This window comes from Scyliorhinus torazame, chromosome 14, assembly GCF_047496885.1.
Source record: "Scyliorhinus torazame isolate Kashiwa2021f chromosome 14, sScyTor2.1, whole genome shotgun sequence".
In the NCBI taxonomy this organism is placed as follows: Eukaryota; Metazoa; Chordata; class Chondrichthyes; order Carcharhiniformes; family Scyliorhinidae; genus Scyliorhinus; species Scyliorhinus torazame.
The window spans coordinates 200196500-200215355 of NC_092720.1; the positions used below are offsets into that span (position 1 = coordinate 200196500).

The following is an 18856-nucleotide window of genomic DNA, read 5'->3' on the forward strand; positions in this document are numbered from 1 at the left end:
GTTGCACGATGTCCGTTCATTCGTTGTCGCAGCGTCTGCATGGTCTCGCCAATGTACCACGCTTTGGGACATCCTTTCCTGCAGCGTATGAGGTAATAGTGCAGCAGGTTCGGTAACGCCAAGTCCCCTTTCTCTCCCTGCCTCTGTATCAGGGCCCACTTCCCCCTTGGCACCTTCCCCACCCAAATAAACTCCAAAATTACGTTGACCAAATTCCGGAGGAAGGCCTTCGGAATAATAATCGGGAGCATCTGAAATACAAATAAAAACCTTGGCAAGACATTCATCTTAACCACTTGGACCCCTCCCGCCAGCATCAGGTGCTGTGTATCCCACCTCCTAAAGTCCTCCTTTATCTACTCCACCAACTTTGTTAAGTTCCACTTATGCAGTGTCGCCCACTCCCCTGTCACCTGGACCCCCAGATACCTAAACCTATCCCTACCTCCCCTAAATGGCAACCCCCCTAAATTAGCTGAAACAGAGAAAGTTAGCAAGCAGATACAGTGAACTATTAGGAAGGTAAATGGTATCTTAGCCTTTACTACAACGGGGCTGAAGTATAAGACTATAAGTCTTGCTGCAAAGTAACAGGGATTGAGTGTGGTCACAGCTGGAGGATTTTGGACAGTTTTAGTCTCCGTACCTGAGGAAACATGTACTTACCTTAGAGGGAGCAATGAAGGTTCTCGGAATTGATACTTGGGATGAAAGGGTTTTCTGATATGAGGAAGGATTGAGTTGGATCGATCTATATTCTTTGAGGTTTAAAAGAATAATGGGTGATCTTATTGAAACATATACAATTCTCTAAGGGTAGATGCTGACACTGGTCTAGAACGAGGGGGTCACAGAATCAGGATAAAGGGTCGTCCATTTAAGACTGAGATGAGGAGAAATTCCTTCCCTCAGAGAGAGTTGTGAATCTTTGGGATTCTCTCCCTCGGCGAGATGTCAGTGAGTATATTCCACACAGAGATCGGTATATTCATGAGTGCAAAGAGAATGAAGGGATAGGAGGGGAAAGTGGAGTCGATGTTGATGTTCAGACAGGATCTTACTGAATGGTCACATGTCCTACTCCGGAACCTATTCTGATATTCTCATTCCTGATACCACCACCTGGAGGTTCCCTTCCAGTCACTCACCATCCCGACTGGGAAACATATCGGCCGTTCCTTCACTGTCACTGGGTCAGAATCCTGGAACTCCCTCCCTAACAGCACTGTGGGTGTACCTACACCACCTTCTCAAGGGCAATTAGGGATGGGCAACGAGGGCTCAGCCAGCGACATCCACATCCCAGACAGGAGAGAAAACATTCTTTCTGCTCATTCACTGAATCAATAATCATCACACCAGGTGTCTGTCCCGTCTTCAAATAAAATATTTATTCAAGGGAGGAAACAAAATAAAGGTTCAGAATGACTTGTTCGAGAGCTGGGCACAGTTACCACAATTCAGGAGATTTTGCTTCATTCTATCCCAGTCCAGTGTTTATAGGTCCCATTAGATTCAGAGAGGGACAGTGGGATGGGTGGAGAATCTGAGTTAAATTTACAGAATAAACAATACAGGAAACACACTCACCCCCTGACAGCACACAGCAGAGAATCAGGACAACATGAGCTGTTCAGACAGTGAATCAGGCTTCTCACTAAAACTCCGACCTCCCAAAACGTGTCCCACTGTGTTACCCAGTGAGCAGGGTCAGTGGGTCAGAGTTATCACGACAGGGATTGAAGGCGGGGTAGAGTTTCTCGGTGAATGTGTCAGTGAAGGTGTACAGGTGAGACATGTCCTCAGCATCGTAAAATGACACCTGTCCACCCTCATAATCCAGGTAAATTCCCAACTTCCGGGGTTTCACTTTCAGCTGGGAGATGACATCTGGGATTTTCAATGATTTGCAGTCTGCCAACCGGGCGATGACCCAGAATCCATTCTCAGGTGAATGTGTGATGTTTGCTTTCCTGTTGACAGACTCTCTGCAGACACCCACAACCCAGTAAGGCTTGTGTCCAAGACCCACCTCCCAGTAGTGTCTCCCTGATGTGAAACTCTGGGAGCTCAACACATACATATATGTACTAAATCTTTCCGGATTATAAAATCGACTTTGCTGTTCATTTCCGAACTTCACAATAGTCAGATCCTGGGAAATGATGAGCTGGTTGTTTGCTGTCACCGGGTCCAGGGTGAGAGATGCTGGAACTGGAAGAAAACATGATTGGGAAGCTGTTACTGTGAGAAAAACAGGAGTGAATGACAAGACGTGTACAGACGGGGATGGGACATCACCACTTTCCTCAGCCCAGGAACTGTGGAAGCTCAGGGACAGAGTGTCTGAAGAAATTTCTCCCCCTTCCCTCAGCTCCATTCACTCGGCTCAGATCAGCATCAATTCACTGAGAATAAAGATCTCTCTCCAATACAAGACCTCGGTTAATACAAGTTGTGGGAACTCGGTCACCGCTCTGAGTCCAGCCTGTTGTGAACTTTTGTGGACAGTGTTGACGCATTTTTCAACGTGTGAATGGGATTGAAGCATTAACTCTCTCACATTCCTGTACACATCAGTCAAGGGGGAGTCCAGATGTTCATTTATTTTCAACGCAGAACCAGAAACGGAAATTCGAGCTCATCCAAATTCTGTGCCCACCGTCTAACTTCCACCAAGACCCAGACATCCATCACCAACCACACGTGCCCCCCCTCACCTTTCCCACTCCCCCGAGCGCACTCTCACTGACCCTCATCGGCTTCTGACACAGGGATGTCTCAAAATTAAATGTCTACACGGCCTCCCCACACTCTGTACGTCTGTCACCTCCTCCAGCCCTACAACCCCCTCCGAGATCTCAGTCAGGACAAGGGGGTGACTCTCCTCCTCCAGCCCTACAACCCCTCCGAGATCTCAGTCAGGACAAGGGGGTGAGCTCTCCTCCTCCTCTTCAAACTCCTGCCACGGAATCATTGACCCCCAGCTGAGAAGGGGTAAAGTCTCACCTGAAAGAGGCTCCTCCAACACTGCAGCACTTCCTCAGTACCGCGCTGGGATTGTCAGTCTGCACTTTCATAGATTATCATAGAATTTACAGTGCAGAAGGAGGTCATTCGGCCCATCGAGTCTGCACCGGCTCTTGGAAAGAGCACCCTACCCAAGGTCAACACCTCCACCCTGTCCCCATAACCCAGTAACCCCACCCAACACTAAGGGCAATTTTGGACACTAAGGGCAATTTATCATGCCCAATCCACCTAACCGGCACATCTTTGGACTGTGGGAGGAAACCGGAGCACTCGGAGGAAACCCACGCACACACGGGGAGGATGTGCAGACTCCACACAGACAGTGACCCAAGCCGGAATCGAACCTGGGACCCTGGAGCTGTGAAGCAATTGTGCTAACCACCGTGCTGCCCCAATATATATTTCTGCTCCAGATTCTGGCATGGGACAGAAATCTACAGCTTTCTGACTCAGTGATGGGATAACACGAACAACATTCCCACTGGGAATTCCATTCACACTCGGAAGGAGTGATCCCAGTGGAAAATTCACATCTAAATGACGGAGAAGTTACTTCAGTTATCTCAATGCACGGTTTTGTTCTTTAATCTCCTCGTATGTTCCCTGTCTCCATGGCAACATGGCCCTAACAGACAGAAACCTAGAAAATGTCCAGAATAACGAGGACAGTAGCAACATGGATATGGAATGGGGTGAATGACAGTTGTTGGTTGTTCAGACTGGACATAGATATACATTAGTGTTCACAGGGGTCAGTGTTCACACCCTGACTCTTCCTGTGTAACTTAATGACCTAAACCTTAATGTACAGAACATCAGTTCACAATTAGCGGGTGACAGAACAAGTTGAGAGAGCGATTAATAAGAATGCAGCATCTTAGGCTTTATTAACGCAGAATAGAGTGACAAAATTATATCTGTACAAAACACTGGTTAATCCTCAACTCTGTTCTGGGCAACACACTTGAGGGAGGATGTGAGGGCATTAGAGAGAGTGCAGGGAACATTCACCACAATGATTCCTGGGAGGAGGAACTTCAGTTACGGACACACATTAGTGAAGCTGAGGTGGTTCCACTGAGAGAAGAGAACCAGAGGACACAGAATTTAAGCAGATCAACAAAAAGTAGCCCTTTTAGCGTGAGGGAAAACCTTTTCACACAGCGAGTGTTTCGGGTCAGGAATGTACTGTGATGGAATCAGATTGAATCACAGCTTTCATATGGAATTGAATCATTAACTGAAGAGGAACAATCAACGTCAGGATCAGGCAGAGTCAACGTGGAGTTATGAAGGGAAAATCATGCTTGACAAATCTACTGGAATTCTTTGAAGATGTAACCAGTACAGTTGACAAGGGGGAGGCAGTCGATGTGGTACATTTGGACTTTCAGAAGGCGTTTGACAAAGTCCCGTATAAGAGTTTATTGTGCAAAATTAAAGCGCATGGGATTGGGGGAAATCTATTGACGTGGATAGAAAACTGGTTGGCAGTGAGGAAACAAAGAGTGGGGATTAATGGGTCCTTTTCAAATTGGCAGGCAGTAACTCCTGGGGTACCACAGGGATCGGTGCTGGGATCGCAGCTATTCACAATATATATGAATGATTTAGATGAGGGAACAAAATGTAACATCTCAAAGTTTCAAGACAATATCAAGTTGGGTGGGAGGGTGAACATAACATAAGAACTAGGAGCAGGAGTAGGCCACCTGGCCCTTCGAGCCTGCTCCGTTATTCAATGAGATCATGGCTGATCTTTTGTGGACTCAGCTCCAATTTTCCACCCAAACACCATAACCCTTTATTCTTCAAACTGTGAACTGTGACGACGATTCAGGGATGCTACAGCAAGATCTGGACAGGTTGGGCGAGTGGGCAAATCAATGGCAGATGCAGTGTAATTTGGATATGTCTGATGTTATTCACTTTGGAAGCAAAAACAGGAATGCAGATTACTCCCTGAATGCTTGTAAATTGGGAGAGGGGAGTGTGCAGAAGGACCTGGATGTCCTTGTGCACCAGTCGCTGAAGGTAAGCATGCAGGTGCAGCAGGCGGTAAGCATTGCGAGAGATTTCGAGTACAGAAGCAGGGATGTGTTGCTGCAATTGTACAGGGCCTTGGTGAGGCCACACCTGGGTATTGTGTGCAGTTTTGGTCTTCTTTGAGGTAGGATGTTCTGGTCTCGAGGGAGTGTAACAAAGGTTTACCAGACTGATTTCAGGGATGGCGGGACTGTCATATGAGGAGGGATTGACAAGGTTGGGATTGTTTTCGCTGGAGTTCAGAAGAATGAGGGGGGATCTCACAGAGACTTAAAAAATTCAATCAGGACTAGACAGGGTAGATGCAGGGAAGATGTTACCAATGATGGGTGTGTCCAGAACCAGGGGCCACAGTCTGAAGATTCAGGATAAATCATTTCGGACAGAGATAAGGAGACAATTCTTCACCCAGAGTGGTGAGCCTGTGGAATTCATTACCACAGGAAGTAATTGATGCTAAAACATTGAATATATTCAAGAGGCGGCTGGATATAGCACTTGAGGATAATGGGTTCAAAGGCGATGGGGAGAAAGCAGGATTAGGCTATTGAGTTGGATGATCAGCCATGATCGTGATGAATGGCGGAGCAGGCTCGAAGGGCCAAAAGGCCTCCTCCTGCTCCTATCTTCTATGTATCTATGTATCTATATAATCTGCAGAGTTACAGAGAAAAGGTGAAGGAATGGCCCTGGGGAGTTGATCTTGCAACGAGCTAGCAGGAACACAATGGGCCGATTGGTTTCCTCCTGTTTTGTAAACATTCTGGGATTCACAGAAAGAGACCATTCCAGACCAACCTGATTCGGCTGCAAATGAATTCTCCAGCCCAATCCCGGTTTCCAGTTCCTGCTCCGTAACCCTGTCGGTTACGGCACCTGGAGTGTTGATCTGATTACTTTATAAATGTGACGAGGGTTTCTGCCTCAATCTTCCTTTCCCAGATCCAGACCACACCCTGAGTGAAAATAATCCCCTTTCACCCTCCTCCCTCTTACCCTGTATCTACTCTCTATGATCATGGACACCGAGACAATGGAACTCGGGGCTTTTCCAATCAGGACATTCTTAATTTTATACACATCAATTAAATCTCCCCTCAGCCTTCTCTGATCCAATGAAAACAATCCCAATCCATCCAATCATAACGCAGAACTCAAGTTTTCTGACCCATCCAACACCATCATAAATCTCCTCGGTAACCTCTCCAGCACACTGACCAGAAAGATACAAAGTACTCTAGTTGTAGACTAACTAGTGTTTAATAAAGTTCCTACATTACCTCTCTGCTCTTATTTTCTATTCCGAGGTCAGTAGAGGAAAATATCCGTTGTGTTATCTTCACAACTTTATCCATCTGTCCTGAATTTGTGGACATAAATTCAAAGCTCCCTCTGTTCCTCCACAACTCTCACTATCTTACCACTTACTGTCTATTCCCTTGCCAGATCTTCCCCCTCCCAATACGTTAACCTCACACTTCTCTGATCCAAATTCCATTTACGACAAGACAAAATCCTGAGGAAGAGACAGAAGGTGAAGTCTGCCTAAGTTGGGAGTTCCTGTCCTTGGTCACAGAAGGGGACAGAATGTAGTCATGGTGATTGGTATACGGAGTGAGGGGAAGTGTATCAGTGTTTTTTTGTATTTTTTATTGAGGGGCAATTTAGCGTAGCCAATCCACCTACCCTGCACATATTTTGGGTTGTGGGGGCGAAACCCACGCAAACACGGGGAGAATGTAAAAACTCCACACGGACAGTGACCGAGAGCCGGGATCGAACCTGGGACCTCGGCGCCGTCAGGCAGCAATGCTAACCACTGTGCCATCGTGTTGCCCGAGTGTATCAGTGTTGACAACGGGGCATGTGGGGACCAATCGGCGCTCTGTGGTCAGGTCTGGAAATGTCCCTTAGAAATGACAGAATATTGTTAAATAAATGTTTTCTTATAACCTGGGGAAAGAAAAATACCCAACAATATACAGAGAATAACACTTGGGGTCACCCAGTGTTGGGGAAAAGCAGGAGGGAAAAGGGAGGGATAAACATAAAACAATCATGATCACCAGAGAAAAAGTATCTGGAAAACTAATGGGATTTAAGGCAACTTGTCCCCTGGACCTGATGTCCTGCATCCCAGGATTTTAAAGGCGGGGCTGGAGAGAAAGTGGATGCATTGGTTGTAATCTTTGCAAATTCCCGAGATTACTGATCAATGATGGGGATACAACTATTTATGATCAATATTCCTGATTGGATGAAGAAACCGAATGTACTGGAGCTAAATTGTCTGATGCCACAAAGTTAGGTCTTGAAGTTGTGAGGAGGATACAATGGTTCTGCGGAGGGATATAGACCGGTTGAGTGAGTGGACAAAGATTTAGCAGAGGGAGTATAAAGTGGGAAAATGTGAGGTTGTCCACCTTGGAAGGAAGAATAGAAAAAGCAGCAAATTATTTCAATAGAGATGGCAGAATGCTGCAGTACAGAGGGATCTGGGGGACCTTGACCATGAATCACTAAATGTTAGTGTCCAGGTACAGCAAGGAATGAGGAAAACAAATGGAATGTTGGCCTTTATTGGAAAAGGGATGGAGTGTAGAGTAGGGAAGATGTGCTGCAACTGTACAGGGGATTGGTGAGACTGCAGCTTGAGTACTGTGTTCAGTTCTGATCTCCTTACATCAGGAGGGAGAGACTCTCATTGGAGTTCAGAGAAGGTTCACTGGGCTGATTCCTGGTGAAGGGATTGTTTTATGAGGAAAGGTTGAACAGGTTGGTCTGTACTCACTGGAGTTTAGAAGAATAAGAGGTTATCTTATTGAAACATAACATTCTGAGGGGATTCCTTCGTCAGGGTAGATGCTGGGAGGATGTTTGATCTCTGGGGTAAGCGAGGTGTTGGTGACACAGCATCAAATGAAGGGGCCTCTACTTAAGACAGAGATGAGGAGGAATTCCTTCTGGGAGAGGGTTATTAGTCTTTGGAATTCTCTACCACAGAGACCAGCAGAGGCTGGGTCATTGATTCATGACCGAGTTCGATAGATTGTTGATCAACAAGGGGGTTAAGGGTCATCTGGGACAGGCAGGAAAGTGGAGTAAAGGCCACAATTCGATCAGACATGATCTTATCAAAAGTCAGAGCAGGTTCACTGGGCTGGACCGCTCCTGTTCTTATTCCTTCTGATCATTTCATCAGTGCGTCAAACCTCATTAATCACGTGGATAACAGCAGGGAGACGGTAATATACAGAGAATGATACCTGGAGAAATCGCTGCTCTCATTTCCCTCCACACTTTGATGTATTTGACTGGTTCACCAGCGATATCCGCAGGTAACTGAGTGGAGACAGTTCCAGGCTTGTGAAACTCCATCTGACTCCTGCAAAAACAGGTCTGGAAATCAGTGTGTGTTAGAGAGACAGCAGTGATCACATCACAAAACTGTTTCTTTAAACCTGCTTACCTCATCAACAGGTCCTGAATATCCTGAGGGGAAAGAAACAGAATAGATATGATCGAGTCAGATTAAAGACTTCTTGTTGCTGTAAATCCCGAGTAGAAATTATGAAGAGGGACAGAATCGAGACAAGGAATCAGATAGAAAATAACTTTTACTTTTTCCTTTCATTCCCTCTCTGAGCTCATCTTGGTCATCAGACCCACCTCCTGTCCCCTCCATCCTCTTCCCAAAAACTACTGATCCCCCAACCTCCCCTCCTGGTCCCCATGTTAGCGGGATTGTCTCTCCTTTAAATCTACATCTTCACCCCTCTCGCCTCCTCATTATTCTCGATCAGTCTGCAACCTTTGACACGGTCGATCACACCATCCTCCTCCACCGCCTCTCCACTGTTGTCCAGCTGGGTGTTCTGCCCGCACCAGTTCCCACTCTTATCTCTCTAACCGTAGCCCCCATCACCCCTGTGGTTGGTGAACTACATTGGCTCCCGGTTCAACAACGTATTGATGTTGAAAATTCTCATCCTTGTTTTCAAATTCCTCCCTGGCCTCACTCCTCCCTATCTCTGTAATCTCCTCCAGCTCCACAACCCTCCGAGACATCCTCTAATTTGTGTCTCTTGTCCATCCCCGATATTAATCCCAGCTGGCTGAGGCTTCATTTGAATCCAGCGTTCGCAGGATCAGGAACAGCAAAACCCACAACTCAATAAAGATCTACCGACTCCACTTTAACAACGCATCTTAACCCCGTCCTCAGTAGAACTCCATGGGCAGCAGTGTAAACGTCTCCAGTTCCCAGCCCAGCTCTCTCTGAGTCCAATCATCAATCAGTGCCGTGGTAACACTGAGTATAGGAATCACACTGAGATTCTCTCACCTCATTTCCCATTGGACCCTTACTGACAGCAGAAAGAAACAATCACCCAACCAATCAGACTGAGGCCTTGCCCAATCCCAGAGGTTAAAGGTCAGAGTGCCCGCCCTCAGTCTCTGGAATGTTTCACTGGACAAGACAAAGAGATTTTGTACCTTGAGGAACTTTGGGGCCTCTTGTACCTCCAGCCTCGATTTTAGATCTCTTATTGCTCCTTCAAGAGAAGACATTTCAGCCATGGTTTTGGTTAAGTTCTGCTCCATTTCCTCTATTATTTTATTGCTTTTTCTCTCCAACTCTGCTTTCAGCAGCTCCTCCTTCTCAACCAGGAACTTGTGCATCTTTTCAAATTCACTGTTGATTTCATTTCTCAGTCTGTCAACTTCAGCCTGGAACAGATTGAATACAGAACGGAATAAACAACGTTTATAATCCCAGTTTCCCGGTCTCTGTCCACTGGGATATAGGAAAACAATTTGCATCCAGTACGACTAACAAATAATAACAGCTCACTGCCGGCTCAATACTTTGATGGAATATTGGGTATGTGGGAGTGAGTTACAAACAAACATTATAAAGTGATTCCAACGGTTAATCCTGAATAAGAACAATCAAGGTGTGAATTACAGACTGGAATTTAATCGAGGTGTTCAGATGGTTTATATATGGAATAATGCACACCTGGGAGTGAGTTACAGACTGGAATCTAATCGAGGGGTTTAGATGATTTATATATAGAATAATGGATACCTGGGAGTGAGATATAGACTGGAATCTAATCGAGGGGTTCAGATGGTTCATATATAGAATAATGGATACCTGGGAGTGAGTTACAGACTGGAATCGAATCGAGGGGTTTAGATGGTTTATATATAGAATAATGGATATCAGGGAGTGAGTTACAGACTGGAAACTAATCGAGGGGTTCAGATGGTCCTTATATAGAATAATGGATACCTGGGAGCGAGTTACTGACTGGAATCTAATCGAGGGGTTCAGATGGTTCATATATAGAATAATGGATAGTTGGGAGCGAGTTACTGACTGGAATCTAATCGAGGGGTTCAGATGGTTCATATATAGAATAATGGATACCTGGGAGCGAGTTACTGACTGGAATCGAATCGAGGGGTTCAGATGGTTTATATATAGAATAATGGATACCTCGGAGTGAGTTCAGACTGGAATCTAATCGAGGGGTTCAGATGGTTTATATATCGAATAATGGATACCTGGGGGTGAGTTACAGACTGGAATCTAATAGAGGGGTTCAAAGGCTTTATATATAGAATAATGGATACACAGGAGTGAGTTACAGCCAAGATTTATTTAATGAATTGTTGTGATTGATTTGAGAGAGAAAATAAGAGATTTTCACATTGTCATAATAATCTGCAATTTGCAGACACTCCCTTATATTGCACTTCAGGGACCAGCCCGTAGTGGCTATGGAGCAGCAGCATTTTATTCAGTAAAACTCTCTCTCTGACTGTGTGAGAGGCTCACTCACTCTCAATAACAAACACAGGGAAGTTTACACAAAGCCTAAAGGACACTCTCCTACCTTCATGTGTAAAATCCCATCCTCGCGTTCCCTTTTACTTTGGAGACTGAGGTCCATTTGCTTCTGCAGAGTTTCCAATGATGTTTCTAACTTGTTCTGAGACAGAAAGGACACAAAGGGGTTTGTCAAAGGAAACAATCATTGTCACATTCTGGAGGAGTTTGCTGTTTTAAATAGAGTGAGACTAGTGAGGTAGAGAAGGAGATATTCTCAGGATTGACACTCAACAAACAAAGTAGAAGCTGTGGGTTAATTCTGTTTGTTACAATTATCCTCCTCCAGGTTAATTCCCCTCCTCAATCAATCCTTTCCTCGTTCCAACACTCTCCTCTTTACATTCCTCTCCCCTTCCCTACCCCTTTCTCTCCTGCCCTCTCTTCCCCTCCACACATTCTACAAACACTCTCTCTCTCTATTACTTACACACTGTCCCTCTTCCCCATCTACCTGTGTCAGTAGCAGTGATCCAGTACCTTGTATATCTGGGCTGCCTCCTTTATTGGGATCACACTGTGCGTCTTATGAGCTCTGGACATCCCACACACCACACAGATCGCTTTGTGTTCATCTTCACAGAAGAGTTTCAGCTTCTCCTCGTGTTCCTGACAGTAAAACACCTCCTGTGGCTGTGTCACCTTCACCTTCTGCTCTCTGAACTTCTCCACGATGTTAATCAGGGTCAGAGCAGGCCTGATGTTGCTCTGGATGAAGACCTGTCGACACTGGGGGCAGGAAAAATCTCCCGGGACCTTCTGCCAACTCTGAGAGATGCAGGAGCTGCAGAAATGATGTCCACATTCCAGAGACACCGGCTGGGTGAATATCTCCAGACAGATGGGACAGGTTAGTTCCTGTGTGAGATCTGGAGATGCCATCCCAGTGCTCAGAGACTCTCTCTCCTTCCCTGTTCCAGCTCTTTCACTTTCAATTCCTGTTCAGGGCTGCACTTCCTGGATTTCACTTCAACTGATCAGTGACACACTCAGTGTCAGGAACTTTGGAATTAAATCAAACTGACCCCTTTATTGTGTCTGGAGCCCCTCCCTCATCCCTGAGCCCCTCCTTATTCTCTCTCCAACCTGTCCCCATCTGACCCTCATTCTTACAAAAAACATCTTTTTGAAAATGTCCACCCCCATCTCCAACCTCCCCCTTGTTCTCCAGATTCATGAAGAGTCTCTTTCTCTCTCCCAAATCCGGGCCCATCTTTCCCCCCTCAATCCTGCCTGAACCTCTCCGATCAGCTTCTGGACAGGAAGATGGAAAGTTGGTGCCGAGTTTGTGTAACTGGAGTGAAGAGGAACAACGCTGTGTTGGAGCTGCTCATTTCTCAGATGCTGCACATTCTCTGCCTGTGGGGAGAAGCGTCTCGAACAACAGATTCAGTCTCAATGTTGTTGTCTGATTCACGCTGCTGTCGAGTCCCTTTGGATGTTTCACTGCATTGAAGGCGCTATATAAATGTAATTTGTTGTTGCCTCTGACTGAATCAAAGTGTTTGTGCTGGAAACTGTCCTGAGGGGGGTCTTCAGTCCCAGTCAGAGACCCTGACACACACCCTCACACAGACACACACGCAAATACACACACAGACCCAGACACACATAGACACACACAGATAGGCACACACATATACACACACTCTCAGAGAGACACACACACTCAGATAGACAGACAGACACCCACAGAGACACACTCACACACACAGACACACCCTACCTAGGCAGAGCTTCCATTTACTGGAGGGTGATGAAGGGACAGGCTCCGTCAGTCACTAGATCACATTTACACATCTGGAACTGGGACATCGACTGCACAATAACATCTTTAAATTCCTGTTCACCTCCAACTCCATCCGCTTGTTAATCTTCTGTTAGTTTGAACAAATCGTGAAGCTGATTCTGCTATTGCTTCACCCGCAGTTAGTGATCATCTCACAAGACATTTTACTGAGACAGTGATGCTCATTAAAGGATATTCGACTGGGGTGGCAGCACTCAATGGGAGAAAGTGAATCAGCCTCTTGTTGAACACTCTGGACAATATCCCTTTCCATTGAATCCCACTGGGAGTCACTGTGAGTACATCGAGCCTGGATTTAAAATATTGCTTCACCTGAAACAAGGGCCTCGTCTCCATCCCCAAACCCAGTCAGAGTGAGTCCAGCCCTGAACTGGTGGGCAAGGACACACTCCCTCTATTTGAACCGCGTCCCCTGCCCTGTTCTCAGTGAACGGCAGTGACCTCCTCATTCTAATCACTCTCTGGGTAAAGATGTTTCTCCTGAATTCCCGATTGGATTTCCCAGTGACTCCCATATCTGAGGGGATTCTGATCCCCACACGGTGGGGATCGTCGGTGGCCACGTTTGAGGAATTGTCCGTCGCGCGGGGGGGAATGTGTAAAATGGAAACATTTGTACAGATTGTAACATTGTGTGCTGGGGAGGATGTTCCCCAGGTTGCTGATGTTTTTGTATTATTTAATTTATTTGGAATAAAATACATTAAAAAAACTTTTCCTACTTCATGGATACAAAAATCCTTCTGTCTCCCAATATTTATCAGTCTCTCATCTTTTAAAGATATCCTGAGATCCTCATGTCAAAGTGGATAATTCTACAGAACATGTTGGGAATTGAGCCCCTCCAGCCTGTTCCACCATTCAGTCAGCTCATAGCTGATCTGTATCTGAACCACATTTACTCACCTTGGTTTTATAACCTTTGTGTGAAGAAGCGCTTCCTGAAATCCCCCCTTGATCTCTCTCATCCTCACCCACACTTTCCCCCTGTTGGCTGGAAGGGCTTTACATGGAGCAGCGCCGCCATCTGCTGGCAGTACTGTGAATGACCACTTGCACTGTCAGCTGCCTTTCAGTTGGAGACCCCTCGATTAAATTCCAGTCTGTAACTCACTCCCGGGTATTTATTATTCTATATATACACCACCTGAACCCCTCGATTAGATTCCAGTCTGTAACTCACCCCCAGGTATCCATTGTTCTATCTATAAACCATGTGAACCTCTCGATTAGATTCCAGTCTGTAACTCACTCCCAGGTATCCATTATTCTGTATATAAACCATCTGAACCCCTCGATTAAATTCCAGTCAGTAACTCACCCCCAGGTATCCATTATTCTGTATATAAACCGTCTGAACCCCTCGATTAGATTCCAGTCTGTAACTCACCCCCAGGTATCCATTATTCTACATGTAAACCATCTGAACCCCTCGATTAGATTCCAGTCTGTAACTCACCCCCAGGTATCCATTATTTTATACATAAACCCTCTGAATCCCTCGATTAGATTCCAGTCTGTAACTCACTCCCGGGTATCCATTATTCTATATATAAACCATCTGAACCCCTCGATTAGATTCCAGTCTGCAACTCACTCCCAGGTATCCATTATTCTATATATAAACCATCTGAACCCCTCGATTAGATTCCAGTCAGTAACTCACCCCCAGGTATCCATTATTCTGTATATAAACCATCTGAACCCCTCGATTAGATTCCAGTCTGTAACTCACCCCCAGGTATCCATTATTCTACATGTAAACCATCTGAACCCCTCGATTAGATTCCAGTCTGTAACTCACCCCCAGGTATCCATTATTTTATACATAAACCCTCTGAATCCCTCGATTAGATTCCAGTCTGTAACTCACTCCCGGGTATCCATTATTCTATATATAAACCATCTGTACCCCTCGATTAGATTCCAGTCTGCAACTCACTCCCAGGTATCCATTATTCTATATATAAACCATCTGAACCCCTCGATTAGATTCCAGTCTGCAACTCACTCCCAGGTATCCATTATTCTATATATAAACCATCTGAACCCCTCGATTAGATTCCAGTCTGCAACTCACTCCCAGGTATCCATTATTCTATATATAAACCATCTGAACCCCTCGATTAGATTCCAGTCTGCAACTCACTCCCAGGTATCCATTATTCTATATATAAACCATCTGAACCCCTCGATTAGATTCCAGTCTCTAACTCACTCCCGGGTATCCATTATTCTATATATAAACCATCTGTACCCCTCGATTAGATTCCAGTCTGCAACTCACTCCCAGGTATCCATTATTCTATATATAAACCATCTGAACCCCTCGATTAGATTCCAGTCTGCAACTCACTCCCAGGTATCCATTATTCTATATATAAACCATCTGAACCCCTCGATTAGATTCCAGTCTGCAACTCACTCCCAGGTATCCATTATTCTATATATAAACCATCTGAACCCCTCGATTAGATTCCAGTCTGCAACTCACTCCCAGGTATCCATTATTCTATATATAAACCATCTGAACCCCTCAATTAGATTCCAGTCTCTAACTCACTCCCGGGTATCCATTATTCTATATATAAACCATCTGAACCCCTCGATTAGATTCCAGTCTGCAACTCACTCCCAGGTATCCATTATTCTATATATAAACCATCTGAACCCCTCGATTAGATTCCAGTCTCTAACTCACTCCCGGGTATCCATTATTCTATATATAAACCATCTGTACCCCTCGATTAGATTCCAGTCTGCAACTCACTCCCAGGTATCCATTATTCTATATATAAACCATCTGAACCCCTCGATTAGATTCCAGTCTGCAACTCACTCCCAGGTATCCATTATTCTATATATAAACCATCTCTACCCCTCGATTGGATTCCAGTCTGTAACTCACTGTATTCCATCCCACCTTTAACTGTATCAAACTCAGTCTCGCACAAGAGGTCAAATTCACCCCACCCTACGCCTCACTCTCCACCGTATCTCTCCCCCAACTCCTCCTCCCATTTCTCCTGAATGCTCACCATGTGTATTCCCCCTGCTCCCCCAGCCACCCGTATATGTCCCCAATCCTACCCTCCTCCTCCATGTCCGGAAGCAGCAGCCGTTCCAATGGGACATACTTCGGCAGCCTGGGGATCCCTTTACACACCATCCGTGCAAAGTCACTCACTTGTAGATACCTAAAATCACTCCCCTCGGCAGCTCTCCCATCTCCCGCAGCTCTTCCAGACTGGCAAACCTCTCCTCCAAATATAAATCCCTGGCCTCATCAACCCCACCTCTCTCCACCTCCTGTACATGCCATCCGTCTCCCCCGGTTTGAATCCGTGGTTCACACACAACAATGTTAGCACCGACATCTCCTCCATCCGAAACTGTCTCCTCAGCTGGTTCCACACCCTAACCGTGGACTGTACAACCGGGCTCTCCATATATCTCCTCGGTGACAACGGTAGTGCCACCGTTACCATGGCCCTGAAGCTGGGCCCCCGACAGGACTCCTCCTCCACCCTAACCCATTCCGGCCTCTCTCCCTCCCACTCTCACCTCACTTTCTCCACATTCACCACCCAATAATAGTACAGCAGGTGCGGTAACGCCAAGTCCCCTTTCTCTCCCTGCCTCTGTATCACAGCCCACTTCACCCTTGGCACCTTCCCCGCCCAAATAAACTCCGAAATTACGTTGACCAAACTCCGGAAGAAGGCCTTCGGAATAATAATCGGGAGCATCTGAAATACAAATAAAAACCTTGGCAAGACATTCATCTTAACCACTTGGACCCTTCCCGCCAGCATCAGGTGCTGTGTATCCCACCTCCTAAAGTCCTCCTTTATCTACTCCACCAACTTTGTTAAGTTCCACTTATGCAGTGTCGCCCACTCCCCTGTCACCTGGACCCCCAGATACCTAAACCTATCCCTACCTACCCTAAATGGCAACCCCCCCTAAATTAGCTGAAACAGAGAAAGTTAACAAGCAGATACAGTGAACTAATAGGCAGGTAAATGGTGTCTTAGCCTTTATTACAACGGGGCTGAAGTATAAGACTATAAGTCTTGCTGCAATGTAACAGGGATTGAGTGTGGTCACAGCTGGAGGACTGTGGACAGTTTTAGTCTCCGTACCTGAGGAAACATGTACTTACCTTAGAGGGAGCAATGAAGGTTCTCGGAGTTGATACTTGGGATGAAAGGGTTTTCTGATATGAGGAAGGATTGAGTTGGATCGATCTATATTCTTTGAGGTTTAGAAGAATAAGAGGTGATCTTATTGAAACATATATAATTCTCAGAGATCGTGACAGGGTAGATGCTGAGACTGGTCTAGAACGAGGGGTCACAGAATCAGGATAAGGGGTCATCCATTTAAGACTGAGATGAGGAGAAATTCCTTCTCTCAGAGAGAGTTGTGAATCTTTGGAATTCTCTCTCTCGGCGAGATGTCAGTGAGTATATTCCACACAGAGATCGAAATATTCCTGAGTGCAAAGAGAATGAAGGGATAGGATGGGAAAGTGGAGTCGATGTTGATGATCAGACAGGATCTTACTGAATGGTCACATGTCCTACTCCGGAACCTATTCTGATATTCTCATTCCTGATACCACCACCTGGAGGTTCCCTTCCAGTCACTCACCATCCCGACTGGGAAACATATCGGCCGTTCCTTCACTGTCACTGGGTCAGAATCCTGGAACTCCCTCCCTAACAGCACTGTGGGTGTACCTACACCATCTTCTCAAGGGCAATTAGGGATGGGCAACGAGGGCTCAGCCAGCGACATCCACATCCCAGACAGGAGAGAAAACATTCTTTCTGCTCATTCACTGGATCAGTAATCATCACACCAGGGGCGTCATTCTCCGACCCCCCGCCGGGTCGGAGAATGGCCGTTGGCCGCCGTGAATCCCGCCCCCGCCCCCGCCGAAGTCTCCGAAGGGAGAAAAGTCGGCGGGGCGTTAATGGCGCCGCTGCCGCGGAGAATGTCACGGGTCTGCGCAAGGCAGCCGATTTTCGGCCTGCCGATATTCTCCCTTCCGGATGGGCCGAAGTCCCGTCGACGTGATGACCGTTCACGTCGACGTCAATCAAACCTCCTTTTCATCGGCGTGACCCGGTGCTCCAGGCTCACGCCGACCAGCGAGGAGGTGAGTGACGGCCTGGGGGGTTGGCTCTGGGCAGGAAATGGCGTGGCCGCAGACTGATTGCCTGAGGAGAGGTGTGTCTCGGCTTGTGTGTGTGTGCGGCGGGGGGGGGGGGGGGGGGGGGTGGGGTGGTTAGAGTAGGCTGGGCTCCGGGGGAGTGCCGGGAGGGGGTCCGTGCCGGGGTGGAGGTTGGGGGTTGGGGAGGGGGTCCGTGCCGGGGTGGAGGTTGGGGGGGGGTCCGTGCCGGGGTGGAGGTTGGGGGTTGTGGAGGGGGTCCGTGCCGGGGTGGAGGTTGGGGGGGGGGGTCCGTGCTGGGGTGGAGGTTGGGGGTTGGGGAGGGGTTCCGTGCCGGGGTGGAGGTTGGGGGTTGGGGAGGGGGTCCGTGCCGGGGTGGAGGTTGGGGGGGGGGTCCGTGCCGGGGTGGAGGTTGGGGAGGGGGTCCGTGCCGGGGTGGAGGTTGGGGAGGGGGTCCGTGCCGGGGTGGAGGTTGGGGGTTGTGGAGGGGGTCTGTGCCGGGGTGGAGGTTGGGGGGGGGGGTCCGTGCTGGGGTGGAGGTTGGGGGTTGGGGAGGGGTTCCGTGCCGGGGTGGAGGTTGGGGGGGGTCCGTGCTGGGGTGGAGGTTGGGGGTTGGGGAGGGGGTCCGTGCCGGGGTGGAGGTTGGGGGTTGTGGAGGGGGTCCGTGCCGGGGTGGAGGTTGGGGGGGGGGGGGGTCCGTGCCGGAGTGGGTGATGGGAGGGCAAATGAGTTGGTCCACCTGGCCAGGTGCCAGCCTTCAACAGTTGGACCCATGCGGTCCATGCCACCTGGCTGGGGGGAGGAGGGGATATGGGCAATGATGACATGTCGTCGTTCCCCTCCCCCCCACCAGGTCGTCATGTTTTCAGATCATCCAGCGATGTTGGCC

At 47.4% G+C, this 18856-nt stretch overlaps 1 protein-coding gene across 1 annotated transcript; it reads right to left on the minus strand.

Moving 5' to 3' along the window:
* Positions 1-1380: 1380 nt before the first annotated feature.
* On the minus strand, positions 1381-11860 carry LOC140389111 (zinc-binding protein A33-like). The gene is made up of 5 exons (XM_072473268.1): positions 11459-11860; positions 10986-11081; positions 8549-8571; positions 8346-8464; positions 1381-2244 (listed from the first exon to the last, which is right to left on the minus strand). The coding sequence occupies exons 1-5, from the start codon at positions 11858-11860 to the stop codon at positions 1694-1696; spliced, it is 1191 nt and encodes a 396-aa protein (XP_072329369.1). The 3' UTR covers positions 1381-1693.
* Between the last annotated feature and the right edge of the window lie 6996 nt (positions 11861-18856).

What these genes read in the sequence shown, in the direction of transcription:
- LOC140389111 (XM_072473268.1), bottom strand. Translation starts at nt 11,860, where the DNA reads ATGGCATCTCCAGATCTCACACAGGAACTAACCTGTCCCATCTGTCTG. An exon ending in AGGCAGCCCAGATATACAAG is followed by an intron (nt 11,082 to 11,458) that starts GTACTGGATCAC and finishes TTTCTGTCTCAG; the next exon opens with AACAAGTTAGAAACATCATT. An exon ending in ATTCAGGACCTGTTGATGAG is followed by an intron (nt 8,465 to 8,548) that starts GTAAGCAGGTTT and finishes CTGTTTTTGCAG; the next exon opens with GAGTCAGATGGAGTTTCACA.